This window comes from Uloborus diversus, chromosome 8 (genome assembly GCF_026930045.1).
Source record: "Uloborus diversus isolate 005 chromosome 8, Udiv.v.3.1, whole genome shotgun sequence".
Lineage (NCBI taxonomy): Eukaryota > Metazoa > Arthropoda > Arachnida > Araneae > Uloboridae > Uloborus > Uloborus diversus.
The window spans coordinates 156,265,290-156,283,113 of record NC_072738.1 but is presented as its reverse complement, the minus strand read 5'-3'; the positions used below and the strand labels follow the sequence as shown (position 1 = coordinate 156,283,113).

At 36.9% G+C, this 17,824-nt stretch overlaps 1 protein-coding gene across 1 annotated transcript in view; it reads right to left on the bottom strand.

Annotated features, from left to right (window-relative positions):
* Positions 1–5,216, bottom strand: part of LOC129227805 (uncharacterized) — a 36,685-nt gene extending 31,469 nt beyond the window's left edge. The window contains exon 1 of the mRNA XM_054862416.1: positions 5,063–5,216. Within this exon, the coding sequence (XP_054718391.1) occupies positions 5,063–5,138 (76 nt within the window). The 5' untranslated portion in view covers positions 5,139–5,216. The remainder of the gene's footprint in view (positions 1–5,062) is intronic.
* Positions 5,217–17,824: the final 12,608 nt, after the last annotated feature.

Here is a 17,824-nt window from a genome sequence, read left to right as displayed (position 1 = left end):
CCCCGAATAAATATTGAGGGTTTTTTTTCGACTCGACCACACGTGGAAAAGTGCCTAAGAACGTATAGACACGCGAAATATCCATTTTGACGATTCCCGAGTTAGTTACAACGAGTTTTCTCGTGACGTCTGTATGTGCGTATGTATGTCGCATAACTCAAGAACGGTAAGTTCTATAAAGTTGAAATTTGGTCCGTAGGCTCCTAGTGGGGTCTAGTTGTGCACCTCCCCTTTTCGTTGCATTTGGGTGTTTCTAAAGGGGTCTTTTGCCCCTTTTTGGGGGGAAATCACTGTTAATTTCGATGTAAACTCAAGTGGTGTTATAATTTGGCGGACACTTGGCGATATATCACCAGTATTTTGGTCGCCAAGTTTTGTCGCCAACTTTGCGACTCATTTGGCGTTTTTGTTTTAAAATCTGGTTTCAATTTGGCCACTGTTGGTGATATTTAGAGAGTAAACTATTGAATCACATCAAAATTGCCAATAATGGGGAAATGACATTAAATTGGAGTAAAAGGAAGCCATGTGATGCACACATCAGCTCGTTTCATTTAGTATTTTTCCTTTTTGTACCTGCTTCTACATCTAATACAGTCGGACCCCGATTTAACGTATTCATCGGGAGAAAAACTTTTATTCGTTAAATCGGGGTTATTCGTAATATCGGGGGGGGGGGAATGCACTTACTTTATCTATAAGCCCTAATAAGCAATTGCGCATAAATCCCCCCCCCCCAAAAAAAAAGTTTACACTTTTTGTTCAGCTTTAAACTAATTATTACACACTAGTTAATTCGAAATTTTAAAGTACTGAGTAATAGATTTTGACAATTTTTTTGATACTTCATGGAAATAATTCTCTTTCGACTTTATGGAGAGAAAGAAATACTGTGTTATTTACAGCTTGCTCCGTGAGATATGTTTTTACAGTTTGTTTCCAGATCATGTAAAGCATTTGAAAAAGTAAGTTTTGATGGGAGTTTCATTATCGCTTTCTGCATCAGAATCACTATTCATTGGCTGCCCGCCCGTCAAAAATTGCAAAATCCAACAAAAGTATTTTTCTGCTTCGGACAATATGGATATGTCATTTGGAAAACAATGTAATATTTTCTAACTGAACTTGACAAAAAAAAAAAAACTTTGGCTGTTGAAATGATTTGTTAATTCGGGGTATATTATTCGTTAAATAGTGTCTTTGCTTTCATATAAGGAAAAAATAAAAATTCGCTAAATCGCGAAATTTGTTAAATAAAGGTTCGTCCGACTATATAGAAAAAAAAAATACTGGATTCGTGAAAATTTTCGAATTTCGACGAATTTAAAAGTTTTGAAGTGAGCTAAAAAAAAATTTTAGATGTCTGTCGTGGACGTGTCTGTATGTCTGATTAATTTTTTGTAGCTGTTCTAGCACAAAAACTATAGCATGAAATCAAACGAAATTCGATACATTAATGTAATGATCTCGGGATAGAAACATTCATTTCAATATCCGTAGATTTGCTTTTATTGGGTTAAATTACTATATTTTCAACAACCCTTATTTGATTTTCAGTTACTTTCGGTCCTACATCAATTTTAGAGATCATGAACGCAAATATTACAAAAAGAAAGACGATTTTTCTTCATTATTATCTTCAAACCTTAATTCATAAAACACAAAACCTTCTTTATTAAATTTAACTTCGACTTGAGATAAAACATTCATTGCATGGAAATAGGCGTTGATTCAATTTTGGAGGCAATGGGTCGACGCATCAGCTTTAGTTAGGCCATTTTGGATCGGATTTTTCATTGATGCGCTGCCTGGGTTACCACAGCAAAGTTTCGAATTTCGCCAAATTTGTCGAAAATAATATTTTATTTAATAAACAATTTACGTGCCGCTAATAATTGCTCACAGTGGACAATCACCAAACGCGATAACTCGACAGAAAAGGCAACCACTTAAACACTGCGATCCAAAATGGCTAATCTTACGCTGATGCGTCGACTCGTATATATAGGGGCCTTAGCTCTGAGGGAAGGGGGTGGGGTGCTTTTGTCATCATTTGCGCATTATAATCAGCTCAGTTAAATCAATGAGTTATTCATAATGCAGTTAACTTCATCTTCTGTCTTTAATTTCAAACATAAATATGGAGTTAATGCAGCGACATTGAAGTAACATTGTTTACTTAAACGAGGTTCCGGTTAAAAGGGCTTCGGATAATCGATATGACTATATCTCAGTGGCGGATTTACAGGTTTTGGATGCCCGTCGTATTGTATTTTTAGGGGGGGGGGGGTGCCATAGTCCATCTCTTTTGAAATAAAATGTTTCGTGAAACAGGTTTCATATTTCATGATCCTCTTAGGGACCACTATGCTGTTGGGAACCCTCGCAATTGCGACATGGTAAATCTGCCACTGCTGCATTTCAATTAAAATCAAACCTCTAAACAAAATAAAAGTAAAGGGTGTCCCAAAATTAACGCAAGATTTGAATTTGCCACCATTTTTTCCATAAATTGTTGGCAGCCATGAAAAAAGAACAATTTGACAGTTGAGAGTTTAGGGTTAGTAAAAATGGGATGTTATTGTACCATACAGCTAGAGAGAGTGAAACATTTCAATTACTGCATCAGGCATTTCCTAGTCGCGTACTCTCTCATTTCGGTCATCAGAATTGGCACCCTAGATCGTGTGATTTAACATTTTTAAATTTCTTCTTATGGGGTTATCTGAATTCAAAGGTCTATGTCAACAAGCCCACAACCACCCGTGCATTACCGTGCTGCGATACGGAGCGCCAATAACAGTAACTGCTTGACCAGCCTCAACTTTCATTATTTTTGAAACAATTGTTCAATAATGAAAGAGCGTTATTGTATCGTATAACACTCCATTTCTGATTACCCTAAACTCTCAGCTGTCAAATTGTTCTTTTTTCAGGGTTGGCAACCATTTATTGCAAAATTGGCGGCAAATTCAAATCTTGCGTTAATTTTGGGACACCCTTTAATAAATAAATACCTTTGTGCCGAGGAATAACAGGAAATATCCAACGTTGTTTAGCACAAATAAACAGATTTGAAAAATCTGTTTATCTGTGCTAAACAACGTTGAATATTTCCTGTTAAAATAAAAGTGCTCTTGGAAAACCATAATGCTGAAGAATCAAGGGCGGATTTAGAAGGGGAGCATGAGGGCCATGGTCCCTCCCAACAGCTACTGAGTGTAGAAAAGAAAATATCGTATAAAAAAAGCATTATGAGAAAATAACAAAATTCAACACCTGAGTGTTACTTTAAACAGGGGTACCCCTAAGGGCAAAGGCGCCACCTAAATAGCGCATAAAACCCCCTAAAAGCAAGAGCCCCCTAAAAAGTTAAAAATACCCCTCAAAAGAACCCTTCTCCCCCCCCCCCAAAAATTTCAATGGTGCAGTCTGCGCCATGACACCCCCCCCCCCATGGTGGGCACCCCTACTTTAAAAAAAAATTAGGCTTTGAATGGGAAAGAAATTACATTCCCCTTCTCGAAACAAAACTATTTTATTTATAAAACTTTGCTGCATCGTTTACAATACAGTGGTGGTAAAAAAAATTGCATTAACCGCGCCGCATCCGTGCCATAGGGCAACACTGGTAAGTAACAATTTAAAAACCTTTATCCTGCCATTAGATTAAATTGACATGGGCTTAACTAAATATTTTTCTCTAAACTCAGACGCAGGTTCGGAAATGGAAAAATGAACATGGGGTCAGCAGCTTGCCTCGGCCCGGAAACAGCCCCGATCTACGTAAGCAATTATCGGATTCCTGCTGTTAAATGTTTATTTCATAAGTTTTGCAGAATTTCATATACATTCATCGTTAATCGATCGACCAAAACTTCTCACATAGTCGCATTGTTGTCGAGGGTGATGCAATTTTTTTTTACCAGCAGTGTATTTCTAGATGCCAACTTATGACACTTAGACGAGGACGTTCTATCAATGCGACTGTCCTCTGAGTACATCTATTACTCACGAGACCAACGGGGGCCTTAATTTGTGTTTTCTGGCTTCAATTTCGAAACTTTTCTTTAGGAGTGTCCCTTATTCCCATGCTCCTCCAAACATGACACGAAACATAACTAAAAATTGATATCCATTTCTTCAAAGTAATAAATTACACGCAAAGATTTTTTCGGTATTAACTATGTTTTAAATCTTAAATTTTATAAATTCACTCAATTTCTGTTGTTATATTAAAATTTAAACTTAGTATAATGATATGAAGATGGGTCGGGGCGGTGGGTTTCGGAAAAATCAATGATCCAGCACTGTTTGAGAGGTGATCATTAGAAAATTATCCAAATAGAGTTTGTTAAAAAAATTCGAATGAACCCCTTCAGTGGCGCACACAGGAATTTTGCAAGCGGAGGGACCGAGATCAAAAGCCTCATTTTCATATTATACCCCAATACGTCGTCGAACATATTGACTTGATTTTGTCGATTCGCGTGAACGGAAAACAGTAAAAAATAAACTATTGAATAAATAATTAGTATTTTGTAATGACATATACTTAAACAAATTACCAGAAAGTAAAATAATTTTACGCTTTTACTTTTCTTATAATTAAGAAATGGATGCAGCAAAGCTAATTCATCGTTGTAGAAGCACCAGAAGTTCATAGAATCTCATTTTAATCCGTAAATACAAAACTAAAAACATCGGTATTATAGTGTGTTCATTTATAATCACCATTCTGCTTCTTTTAGGTCATTTGTTATACAAAAAGTGCATAATATTTTTAAAAATCTTTTAGCGTAAGGATTTTATTTTTTTCATTTATTAAAACTGAAATTATTGTTCGCTTTGTTTGGAAATATTTTACGTACAAAATACATAGAATCGTAACCAATCGGGGAAAAACAACAAGACTTATGGGAGGGGTCCGGACCCCCTGGACCCCTCCCTTGTGTGCGCCACTGGCCCCCCTTCCAAAACAATCGGCTAGATCCGCCACTGGGAACAATGAACATGAACTGAATACCAGTAATCACAGCAATAACAAAAATAATGTACTTACTTAGAGTAATCGGCTTTCCGAAAAAGCACGGTAAGTTAATCACAACGAAAACACCGATGATGTCGATGAACAACATCTTCACTTGATTCTGGCTGAAATGCCAATCGTCAGCACAATAATCGTGACGTTCCTTTTGAAGGTTTTCCCTACTTTTTCCCTATTTTTTCCCCTAAAAATGATGAAGTAAAACCCACACGCGTCTGATGCACGGATTCCAAAGCTTCGTCGAGGTAATTAAATTTTTACGTAAGACCGGAGGTGTGTGCATTTTATGTTATTGTGCGTTTGGTTAGCTGTATTTGTTTCAATAAATTGCAGATAGTTGAGCAATAGGTTAGAAGTTTCTTTGATGAAATAGTGCTAATGTTCCAATGATTTAAATATTTTTTTTTCCTTGAATGAAACACAATTTTACACTTTCTTTCTTTTTTTTTTCTTTTTCGACGCATAGATTTGCTTTTTTTAAAAAAATTATTATAATTATTTTTAAAATAAAAACTTTCAGGTGTTTTTGTTGCAAGCAAAGTTTCAAAAACTATTGTGATAAATTACGCCACAATCATACAAACTAGAATTCAGATGATAACATTACATCTAGTGTTCTACGCAATTATAGAAATTTAACTTTGACACACTGATAATCGAACCATTTTAAAACTCATCAATGGGGTCCTCATGGCTTTAGTCAAGTCTGTCATTTCAAGTTTTTCCAGAGGGACAGGGGGGTGGGGTAATACTCGATGCACATTTTATCCGAAAATAACAAAAACTATACCCACTTTTATGCAAAGGCATTAATTTTTAAAAACCAAAGTGGCGCGCCATGGCCCATCGAATGACTGTCCTGCTTGTAGTAGAAGCGTCGCTACGTATGCCGAAGGTCGTGGTTTCGATTCCCACCGGTACCCTGGGTGTTATTTCTTTCTATTTGTGATGTAAATCTTTCCTGTGTTTATGCGAGCGTTTAGTTCACGGTCTTTTGTGTATGTGAAGCTGGTTAGCATCTGCTTAAGGGGCTATCCACAAATTATGTCACACTTTGTAGACGGGGTTCGTAAACTTGTGACAAGAGCGGGGGGGGGGGGGGAGGAAGAAGTGTGACGTTCCACATTTTTTTTCTAAGGGTGTATATGAAAAGTAGCTTGACACGTGACAGAGGAGAGGGTGTTAGGTGAAGTGTGACACTTTGCGAAAAAATGGGGAAGGGGTCAAAAATGCTTGAAAAGGTGTGGCAGCATGTATGGATAGCCTCCCAAAAGGAAAATAAATTAATAAACCATAGACTAATAATAAGAGTAGACAGAGCTTTCTCATTCTTGCTGATGAAGAAAATTGGTTCAAACATGTATCATGTGATTGGTGTGGGGGTTTGGCGAAAACTTTGGCAGCATGGTTGCTAGATGGCGGCATTATCTATATATAGTTTGGCACTCGAGATTTATTTTAATAAGGGATCGACTTTCATTAGTTTCTTCTTTCTTTCCCCTGGCGCAGGGATTGAACTGTTTTTCTTTTAGTTAAGAATTAATTTGACATTAGTAATTAGTTTTCGATAACAGTTTTCAGTAATTTTTATTTCATTTGGAACTGGTCATTTTAAGTGTAATGTTATATGTTGACTAAAAGTATTCACTGCAAACAAGTTGAAACAAATTGCCTTGTATATTATGTTGAAACTTTCTGCCTCTACTACATTTTTTTTTTTTTTTTTTTTTTTTTTTTTTGCGCCCTCGAAAATGTTCATTTTTAGTAATTTAAAAATGATTAGGCGGTTGCCTAGACCGGCAAATTCTTGGCGGCGGCAAAAAGACAAAAGACAAATTTACAATGAAATCTCCAATCATAAAATTATTGCATACTCTTTAAAACTTCAATAAAACGTAAATGAAAATGTTTTGAAAAAATTGACTTAAAATCTTTTTCCGAAAATAAAATTAATTACAAAAATCTCCCAAAGTATTTCATATTTTCTTCCTGTTCAAATATTTATAGAACTGAAAAATACTATTTCTATTTAAATATCCATGCTTGTTTTTTTTTTTTTTTCTTTTGAACAATTGTAAGAAATTATATGCTCCACGTGGTTACATTCCGTAAAACTTGGCAGGGATCCCATGATTAATAACTCGGGATCTCCATAATTGCGTAATGGGGCTTTACGCGAATGCCTACTGCGCAGATGCATGAGAGCGACTGGGTCATATGGCTATAGGCAGTTATGAAGGTATGACTGCAAAAAAAATCTCCTGACCGAATAGCGGGATAAATTTATGGCATATTTCTTGACCGCTATTCGGGAAAAAGGGCAAATTGGCTGCCCATCATGTATACTGTTTCCGTGAGTAGAAAATAAATAAGTTTGTGTGTGTTGTGAATGAACATAGCCTCTTCAATTCTCTCCCTCTCCAAAAGTTGATACATGGAAAATGTGACAAAGAAGAAGGGGCGAGAATCCTCTTCAGCAATCAAATTGCTTATTGTTCTCATTTCACGGTTTTTTGTGGTCTTTTGATTTTATTCCCCCCCCCCCCCCGCTTTAATCTGCAGCAAGACCGTTGACCGGCCCCTCCCGATGCTCCTCATCTAGCGAACACCGTCTCCAGTTTGTGTACACAGTGTACACGCACACACATACACACACCTACACGCACGCACACATACACACAACTACACACACACATACCCACACACTCATGCCTGCACCCAGACACAAACACACACGCCTACATAAACACACACTCGTGATTGCGAAAAACATAATTTGAATTCCAGATGTCAAAATTCAAGTTATTATTATTATCATTATTATTATTATTATTATATTGTTATTTTTTATTTATTTATTTATTTATTTGTTTTTTTTTTCCGAGCAATCACGATTGCTTACTGTTTTCATTTGACGGTCCGTGGCGTTGTGGTTCCTTTTTCGACTTGTCCCGGCTCCTCTGGTCCTGAGCACTGTCCCCTGGAATCCGTTGCTCCTGGTCGGGGGCGTCCATGTCCTACACACAAGCACGCTCACACAGATACACGCTCACACACACGCGCCGTTACACACATACACACACCTCTAAGTACATTCACACAGGTCTACGCACCTACACAGGCCTACGCTGCATGCATGCGCGCCTACACACACACAACTATACACACGTAACCGCCCAGGAGGAGGGGCAGGCTTGGGGAGACAGGAGCCGTTTCTGGAAACAATAACTCCAATGAGTAGGGTCCTGTCGCAACTCTTGATTGAGAAAAACATAATTTGAATTCAAAATTTAAAAATATTTTTTTGAGCAATCACATTGCTTATTGTTCTCATTTGACTGTCCTTGACGTTACGCAGATTTTATCCCCCCCCCCGCCTTCCTCTGCAGCACCACCGTCGACTGGCCCCTCCCGATGCTGCTCCTATCGTGAGAACCGTCTCCAGATTGCGTCCATATCCTACACACACGCGCATGCATACACAACATCTACACATACGCATACACACACACCTACACACGCACACATACACTCATGCACGCACACAGAAGCAAACACACACACACACATACCCACTTACTCATGCATGCCCACAGAGACAAACACACTCGCGTACACACACACACACACACACACACACACACACACAAACTCGTGATTGCGAAAAACATAATTTGAATTCAAGATGTAAAAATTCAAATTATTATTATTATTTTGAGCAATCCCGATTGCTTATTCTTTTCATTTGACCGTCCTTGATGTCCGGTTCCTTTTTCAGAATAGACCAAGAGCCTCTGCAGCACCGCCGTCCACTCCACCGGCTCATGCAAGAGCCGTTCCTCTGGTCCTGGGCCACCACTAAGCAGCATTGTCCACCGGAATACCCTCCTCCTGGGCGGTGGCGTCCATGTCCTACATACACACACTCATACATACACACACGTCTACACGCATACACGTCCTTACACACAAACACATGCGTATTCTCCCATGAGGAGGGGCAGTCTTGGGAGGACAGGAGCCGTTTCTAGAAACAATAGCCTTCAATGAGTAGAGTCCTGTCGCAACTCGTAATTGCGAAAAACATAATTCGAACTCAAAATGTCAGAATTCAAATCTTATATATACAGAGGTTGGAAAAACTACATTTTTTTACATTCTTCCATAGGAAAAATCGAAATGATCCAATTGCAGTCCTTTCAACCTAACAGTTACCGGATTCGCCAGTAGATGGCGGTGCAACGCAACGACCGCTATAGATCCCAAATGCGTATTTAGGATCTCTAACGATCGCTAATTCCAACTGTTCAATTACAGAGCAAGAATATTAGCTTCCACCACTCAGTGTCCTCAATCTACCACAGCAGTAGAGGACACATTCGATATTCGGTATTTTCCCTGATTCGGATGGTGAACACACGAAATATTGAAGCAGTATCATTAAATACGCCATTGATTTGGCTAGAACGCTGGTGGATACAATGTGTTCGCCAGCTTATTTAGACAAAACTTACATTCGTCTCAACCAGCTTTTCTTACGTTTTTTTTTAGCAGTGGAACTCCTGCTTTTTTTTTTCTTAAGTAGTATAGTTTGTAGCAACATTCTTGAAACATTTTATATATCGTCAAAGTAAAAATTATTCCAAATAAAATGCTTTAGTAACAAAACGTAGTTTAAAAAATTAACAAAAAGTAAAATCTGAAAACAACTTTGGAAAAAAAAAAACAATTACTGACCCAAACGCAATGTTAGAGTTCAAAATTTAAGCTTCGGTTTTGAAAATATATTATTTAAATATTTTTTAAGTTTATTTTTTAAAAAAAACGGAAAATAAAGATTAATAGTTTCACGGAACCCTTGATTGATCTCCATGATCCCCTGGTTCCACGGAACACAATTTAAGAAACGCTGGTCTAAACTATAAAGTAAGCAGAAAAGTCTTCAATCTATATATGTATAAATGAATGTTTGTCTGTATGTCATCCATGAACTCAAAAACTACCCGGCAGATTTGGCTGAAACTTTCACCGTTTGTTATTTTTGGTACTGGGAATGTTTATAGACCAGTTCGAAAAAAATCCGATCGATAGTTCCTTTTTTATTCCAATTTAAGTCACAATCCATTGGATAAATACGAATAAAATTATCGGCTGCAGAAATTTATTCGCGTGAAAGATCTCATTGATAAGAAGTTAGCTCTTGCCATTTTTCTTGAGTTTGAACAAATAAATTCTTTCTCTATTGTTTTATGGCTTTTCATGCAACGGGGGGATTTAAAACTTTTTCTATTTGATATTTTTTGCGATTGATTGATCTTGCAAACTGCGTGAGTACAAAATTTGAGTATAGTCACGGCTTCACTTGATACGTGGACCGATTATTATGCAAATTGCTATATATATGTATTTTTCCACGGAGAAGGTGCACAATATGCTCATTGAAGCCACTCGCCACCAGGTGGCACTACAGAGTAGCAACTTCTGCCCCGTTCAACCGATTGTCATGAAAATCAGTATAATGATGTATTTTTTTTGTTGGCGTAGCAACGCGCGCCGGGTACAGCTCGTACTGTATAAATTTAAGCGTAACTCAAAATTTCATGGAAAAACTAGCTGCATCACCCGGCTTTGCTCGGTCCGCCTCGAAAATAAAAGTTATGTCAAGTGACACGTGTTCAACACTCAGGCTTGAACAAAAAAAAGAAAAAAAAATCAGTAAAATCGTGCGACAGATAGCGGGAAAATAACCTAAACTTAAACATTTTAAGACCATCGATTACAGAGGAAGCCTTTAAAGCAAAACCCAGAATTTTACTTGCTCATATTTGAGAAAAAAATAGTAACAGATCTTTCCTCTCAATATGATTTTCTTCACGCTATAAATTTTAATAAAAGCATTGTTGCGGAAAGTTGAGAATGAGCACTGAATATTAAATGGAATGGAGGAAAGCCTTAAAAAAATAGAGATTTATCTCCGCTAATTATTATCGGTGTTAAATCGCCAAACGTGAAGGCGGGAAGATTACGAACCCATTGATACCTGGTTCGATGGTCAGTTCAGTGTCGTTCGGGAGAAGAAGCTTGGACATAGATACATAGGTACAGTCATAGAAAAAAAAAACGAAACACTTTTAATTATTCGGCCATTTTTCATGCTAGAAAGGAAAGAAAGATGTCATCCGACTTAGTTTAAAGTCTTCTTTAAAACTACGTAGGTAAAATTTCGATAAGGGACCATATACAAAGCAAAATGAGCACCAACTCTTGATTTTCAAATGGGAACCTCTAATTTTTGCTACATAATTATGTTTAGACCGCAAAATACAGCCAGGATACGAAATTTCCCTGCATTCCGTGCAGTAGAACAGGAGTTATTAACGAAAAACGTTTTAGGGACCATTACCACATTGAAAACGCTTCTTTCAAGGTCACGATTTATCAAGTAACGGAAGGTGAACAATGAAAAGATCGAGATTATCCAGCTCAACTCATGCTTTTTTGAAGTTCTCTTTTCTTCCGTAATCCGATACTTTTTAGCCGATTATGTTGCGGCAAAAAGCGATTTATGGTCGTTTTTTTTTTTTTTTTTTTGAAAAAAAAAAAGTAAATATATTTACTGATTTTTGTCTATCTGCATTAACCTAAGAAAGACGGATGAAGTTTGGCTGGTCCATCGTATAGATCGTTCTTTAGTAAACCGAATAATGACAAATTAAAAGTAATGGAACTTTTTGACTTTTTCTAATATAAACCTATTGGATTGCTCATATAAGCATTCAAGCCTCATAGAAATGTAAATATTCAACCTTATACCTAGAAACATGATGTGAATATGTTTGATAAATGTTGCACCTATGTTACAGGTTTATTTTGGAATGAATTAAAAGTCTTTGATTGTAAAATGGAATTGCGCGTTTTTAATTTCGCAGAACATCGGCAGAAGTTTGAGCCATCGCACACAAAAATATAAAAAATATACCGCACAACGTGGGAAGACGCAGCATTAAATAGATTGGAGACTCGAGCGAAGCAAGGTCCATTTATTCCGTGAAAACTTGCTCTAAATACATAAAATGAACGAAGTATCAATCTAAAAAATAAAGCAGAAACAGGAGAATATAAATACCCGTTAATGAGCAAACCCTTTATACTCGAACTTTATTTGGGAAAAATTTGGTTATTTGAATTAACCCAGTGGACAAACACAGTAATTGTTCTAGAGGCTTTTTTGTAATCAAAAAAAGAGAATTTGTTTCAAATCCTAATTTATGCGAAAGATCATAATGCGTGGTATTATTAAAAAGACATAACACAATCGGCGGTTTTAGTTAAACATGTAACATGTCTTAAAACCAATTTAGGAAAGTAATTTCCCAATGCTGTTTCTAGCAACGAGATTCGAGATGGTTCAACACGTAATAAAAAAAAAAAGTCATTTTAATTTTAACCAAGGTGAACCGAAATCTGACTTCCTGTCATTTCTCCGATTTTGTAACATTACAAACAAAACTTAGCTTTATTTGATATTGTTTCGCGCACTATATACTTGCACACTAGCATTGTCTACAGCATCAGGCTGGCGCACCTATAGCAATACTATAGGCAGCATACCCGACAGGCGGGTTGAACTATCCAGAGGCTACGATTTCGTCCTCGCTGCATATTTCGCAGTCTGGAATCGGAACTAAGCGTGTGGGATGCGGAAGTCATCTTATTGAAGCTGAGAGTGCGAATAAACTGGTAGGCAAAGTAAATTTATCTGCTGTATGTTTACGGTATCTCACTGGTGAGATAAATTTTCTTCATCCACCAGTTTTTAGACACTCTCGGCTTCAATGACATGACACCTGCTTCTGTTCGATTAAATCTAGTTCATGGCTGTTGTGTTCAATATTAGGACTCACAGCAGCCATGGAATGGGAAAACCAATTCGCAGTGAAGACGCGGACCGCATTCAGCCCGCGACGTTGGTCCATGTGGCCCGTTGTGTGTTCAAAGAATAAGAACAGGAAGTAGAATTAGTTCCAGTGTCACAAAGTTGGAGCCGAATATCCAGATATTGGATTCTGAAAAAGACGCATTTAATAAAATAGGCACCCATTAGTTGATAACAATATTTTTTTTCACTTTCTTTCTTTGACGATATTTTTCCATGTTGTTCAAAAGAGAAGAAAATAGTTTGAAATTTTATCATTGTCTTGCGAGAATTATTTTAATGTGAAATGCACGCCAATGACCGAGAAAGTAAATAGAAAAATATTATTTAAATTATAATTAAGAATAGACAAAAACTCAATCTAACACGCAAATTAATGTTTTATTAAATCTTTGACGAAGTCAAAAAAAAAAAAGTTCACAATTAGCCACAACTACTACTTTTGTGCTGAATACAGCTCAAAGCACGCGGCCTACTAATGCGATTGAGATTTCCTCTCCTAGATCCTAACACATTGAAAATTATTCAAACTCTATACAAAAAAAATTAATTCCTAAAAACCAGTAAACTTATCTAAGAGCAATTATTACTTTTTGACCCATTTGGATACTGTTAAAAGAGAAATTTCACACTGTCGGCTATTTTTCGAGTACTTTTTCCCGAATTAGACAAGGCAATAATTTTTCCTTTTAGCAAATTATCACCGGGAAGAGCCACTAATTCTACACTCTATTGCAACATGACTAGCAAGACACTGGGGTTTTGTTGTATGTTTCTGTGAAAAAGTTGTGCATGTTAATTTTTTTGAGCAATCACGATTGCTTATTGCTTTCATTTGACTGTTTTAATATGATATCATTTTCTTTTCCCACCAGCACCCTCCGCAGCACCATCGTCGGCCGGCCGCCTCACGATGCTGCTCCTCTGGCGAAAACCGTCTCCAGGTCGCGTCAATATCCTACACACACACATATACGCACTCCAACACACACACATACACGCACTCCTACACACACATACACGCACTCATGACTGCACAGACACAAGCACTCATGCCTACATACACACACACACGAACGCCTACACACACGCGCGTACTCACACATACGAACGCCTACACGCACACGCGCGTACACACACACACGAACGCCTACACGCACGCACATGCATACATACACACACACGCACCCACACACATGCGCTGACACAAACACACACACGAAAGCCTACAATTACGCGCGTACACACACATACGAACGCCTACACGCACACGCGTGTACACACACATACACGAATATCTACACGCACCCGCGCGTACACACACATACACGAACGCCTACACGCACACGCGCGTACACACACAGCACTGCATACACAACCGGTACACACATGCGCTTACACAAACACACACGCGCATACATGCACATACACGGCTCGTGATTGCGAAAAACATTATTTGAATTCAAGATGCCAAAAATTCAAATTAATATATATATATATATATATATATATATATATATATATATATATATATATATATATATATATATATATATATATATATATATATATATATATAAATAAATAAATAAATAAATAAATAAATAAATAAATATATATATATATATATATATATATATATATATATATATATATATATATATATATATATGTATGTATGTATATATATATATATATTATTTGAGTTATTGTTTAACAAAAGGCAATGGCTAAACGCAGAAAAAAAAAAAAAAATAAAAATAAAAATAAAAAAAAAAAAAAAAAAAACAGAAGTATTTAAAGTATAGCTTTTGATTTAAAAAGTTCTATAAAATATTCTTTTATTAGACAATGAAGTAGTGTTTCGCTTTATTTACACATTGACGTCTGAACGATATCCACAAAAAACTGACGGTTGCAATATTGTGTTGTTCTTCTGCAGAGACAGCGAATAAATTTATGCATTTAAAAATTTCATAGACATAACTCTAATGTAGAAAAATCACGTTATAATTTGTTTGCTTATTTTATCGAACAATTTTTTTCTTTTTTTTACGAAGAAACTAACTTTCATAATTCTGTTTTAAAAAAGTATACGGTCCCCTAAAGTAGGAAAAAAGGAATTTTTAAGCACAGCGCAAAAACTTTTGAATATTTTGAGCTCAAATTTTGGATTCCCTCATAAAAGCTCTTCTAGATTGTTTTTCTGTTAAAATTTAATATGGTTTCAGATCATATTTTTTTCAAAAAATATTAAAATAATTCATAAAAAAACTAAAATTACATTTTGGGCGTTATAAATGATGTTTTTATTATTGGGTCGATTCATATTTTGATACAAAAAAACAATCTTTGCCATGCCTAATCTAGTTTTTGTGTTATGAGTAAAAATATCAAAATACGTTTTAACATTACGAGAGGAATTTTTCAAAACTCGATTCTGAAGTAACGGCTGGATCGAATTAAACAAAACTTTGTATACAAAGTTCAAAAAAGATGCTGATTACAAATATGTGATAAAAAAAAGGGGGTTCTTATTGAAAAATTTGAAGTTGATGCTCGTTTTAATATGAAGACGACCCCTTAACAACAATTTTTTACCATAATTATGTAGAACTTTTTATTCCTGAAACAATGACACCTTACACGTGTCTCTAGTATCAATAGTCTTTGAATACGATCGAGTGTTTCGTTTTTTTTTTCTATGACTGTACATACGCTCAGTTATTAATTATATAAGATGCTTTATCTACAGGTTCGTATAAGTGCGTTTGTTTTAGATGAGCATCGTTTATTCTCAACGTGTATGTTTTGGATGAGCATGGAATGCACGTGGTAAGGTGCAAGATTTGAAATCGGCAAGTGATTTTAGCTCAGCAATATTATCATGGGCTCTATCGACCATATTATCAGGGGCGTGCACAGGGGCGGTGGGAGAAGGATACCTGTTGGCCCGGGTCCGAGCCTAAAGGGAACCCTGAAATGAGGGGCGAAATATGCGTTGGGACGCAGGGGTAAACAATATGGAGGGGGGGGGGGACCCGTAAAAGTCATTTGTGACGGGCGATGGGCCCCACAATTTCTGTGCACGCTCCTGATGAATAGGATATGACCTACTCTGATCTGTCCTAAAGATCGCGATATTTTGCAGAAATTCTGCTCAGATGCATCTTCTAAGCATCAATTGATATCTTTCCTGTTTTAAATTCAAAATTGACTTTAGTCAATTATTTTGTCTCAGTTGCATAAGAAAACAGAGGTGCCGCATCACAACCGCATTTTCCTAAATTTTCAAGGTTTTCAAGCACTTGGAAACGTTTTTCAAGAACCTTCCACCCTTTCAAGGAGAGAATCATGCACTTTTTCGGAATTTGGGGCCCCTCAACAAAGCGGGGGCCCTAAGCTCTAGCTTGTTTAGCTTATAGGTAAATCCGGCCCTGCTCATGTCCATTGCTCAGGGCCTGCTTACCCAAAAAGTTCGGGAAGCTTGAGCTTCCCCTCAGAAATTTAAGGGGGTCCAAACATCACTGTAAAAGTGCTTAACAATTCCAGTTTCTGCTTTTAACTGCGTTTCTTATAGAGGTTGCAAATATTTGAACTAGATAAACAAAAATGTTTGAAAGAATTAAATTATTGAAAGTGAGGGCACATTTGATAAAATGTAGCTACAAGCTAGTACTTCAAATGTGGGATTTGATTTAACTCTGTTACAATGTACTTGTACTTTTATGGCATTTAATTTCCCTTTTGAAGTGTCAAATATGATTCAAAATGTTACTACCCAAATTTGCTGAGAATTCAACTGCAACATATGTATGAAACAAAATTTCTGTTAGTCGGTTAAGTGGAATAAAAGTAACTCTGAATTCTGCTGGGCCACTTAGCATTAGTCAGTGTTGTATCAATATGCATAGAATGTTTAGGAAAATTTCCCCAAACACAAAAAGTGGGTGGCCCGAAATGAGGCCGAGCTTCCCCTACTTTCAAAGGTCATTTGGGCCCTGCCACTGCCTTCATGTTGAGACAGTTTCTAACGGAGCACTCCGAACGATTCACCTGGGCAGCAAAACTGTTCGTCGACCAGCATGCAATTACCATACCGATGATCAAACCTCTCTCAACCAGTGTAGACCTAACAAGGCCTATTTGTGAGAATCGTTTTCTAACTTGTCTACCTGGCATCCTTCACTTACTTTAAGGTTCTCCAAAAATCGGGATGTAATCGTACCATTTATAAATTTTAACTAATGCACTGGTTAATATAGCACCTTTTTCCCGATTGCACCGATACTGTAAGGTAAACGATCAGGCGCATTGACACCAAACGCAGACATCAGATGTCACTCTTCATCTATACAACATTTCACGGTTTTATCTTTCTTCGGGCGCTATTTTTAATGTTTCTGAGTGTATATTCATATGCATTGCTCAGAAATATTAATATCAATAGTTAAACCGAAAAAAAAGGGTTTGTAAACCGTGAATCTATATGTGCACAGTGACAGGCATTGAAATTACTTTGAAAACGATTAAAGAGAAAGCATGAGGTGACCCATTTCGTTTGGAAGTGAAGTCTATATCTCCCCCCCCCCCCAATAGAGGAAAAAAAGAAACTTTTTGAGTAAATACGCGGCAATTCAATCAGCCGATATTCCCGGAGACCAGCGAATGGCAAAATGTATCCGCCGCGACCTTTAAAACCTGATAAATCTTTCCTTTTTAGAAGTGGCAACGATTGTTCACTTTTTTAGAGGGCGCTGTCGGCGAACCGCTCCCGTCAAATGCAGCAGATCAATGTAAATGATGCTAAGTTTCTCATTTTTTTAGAAGCAGCCATTAAA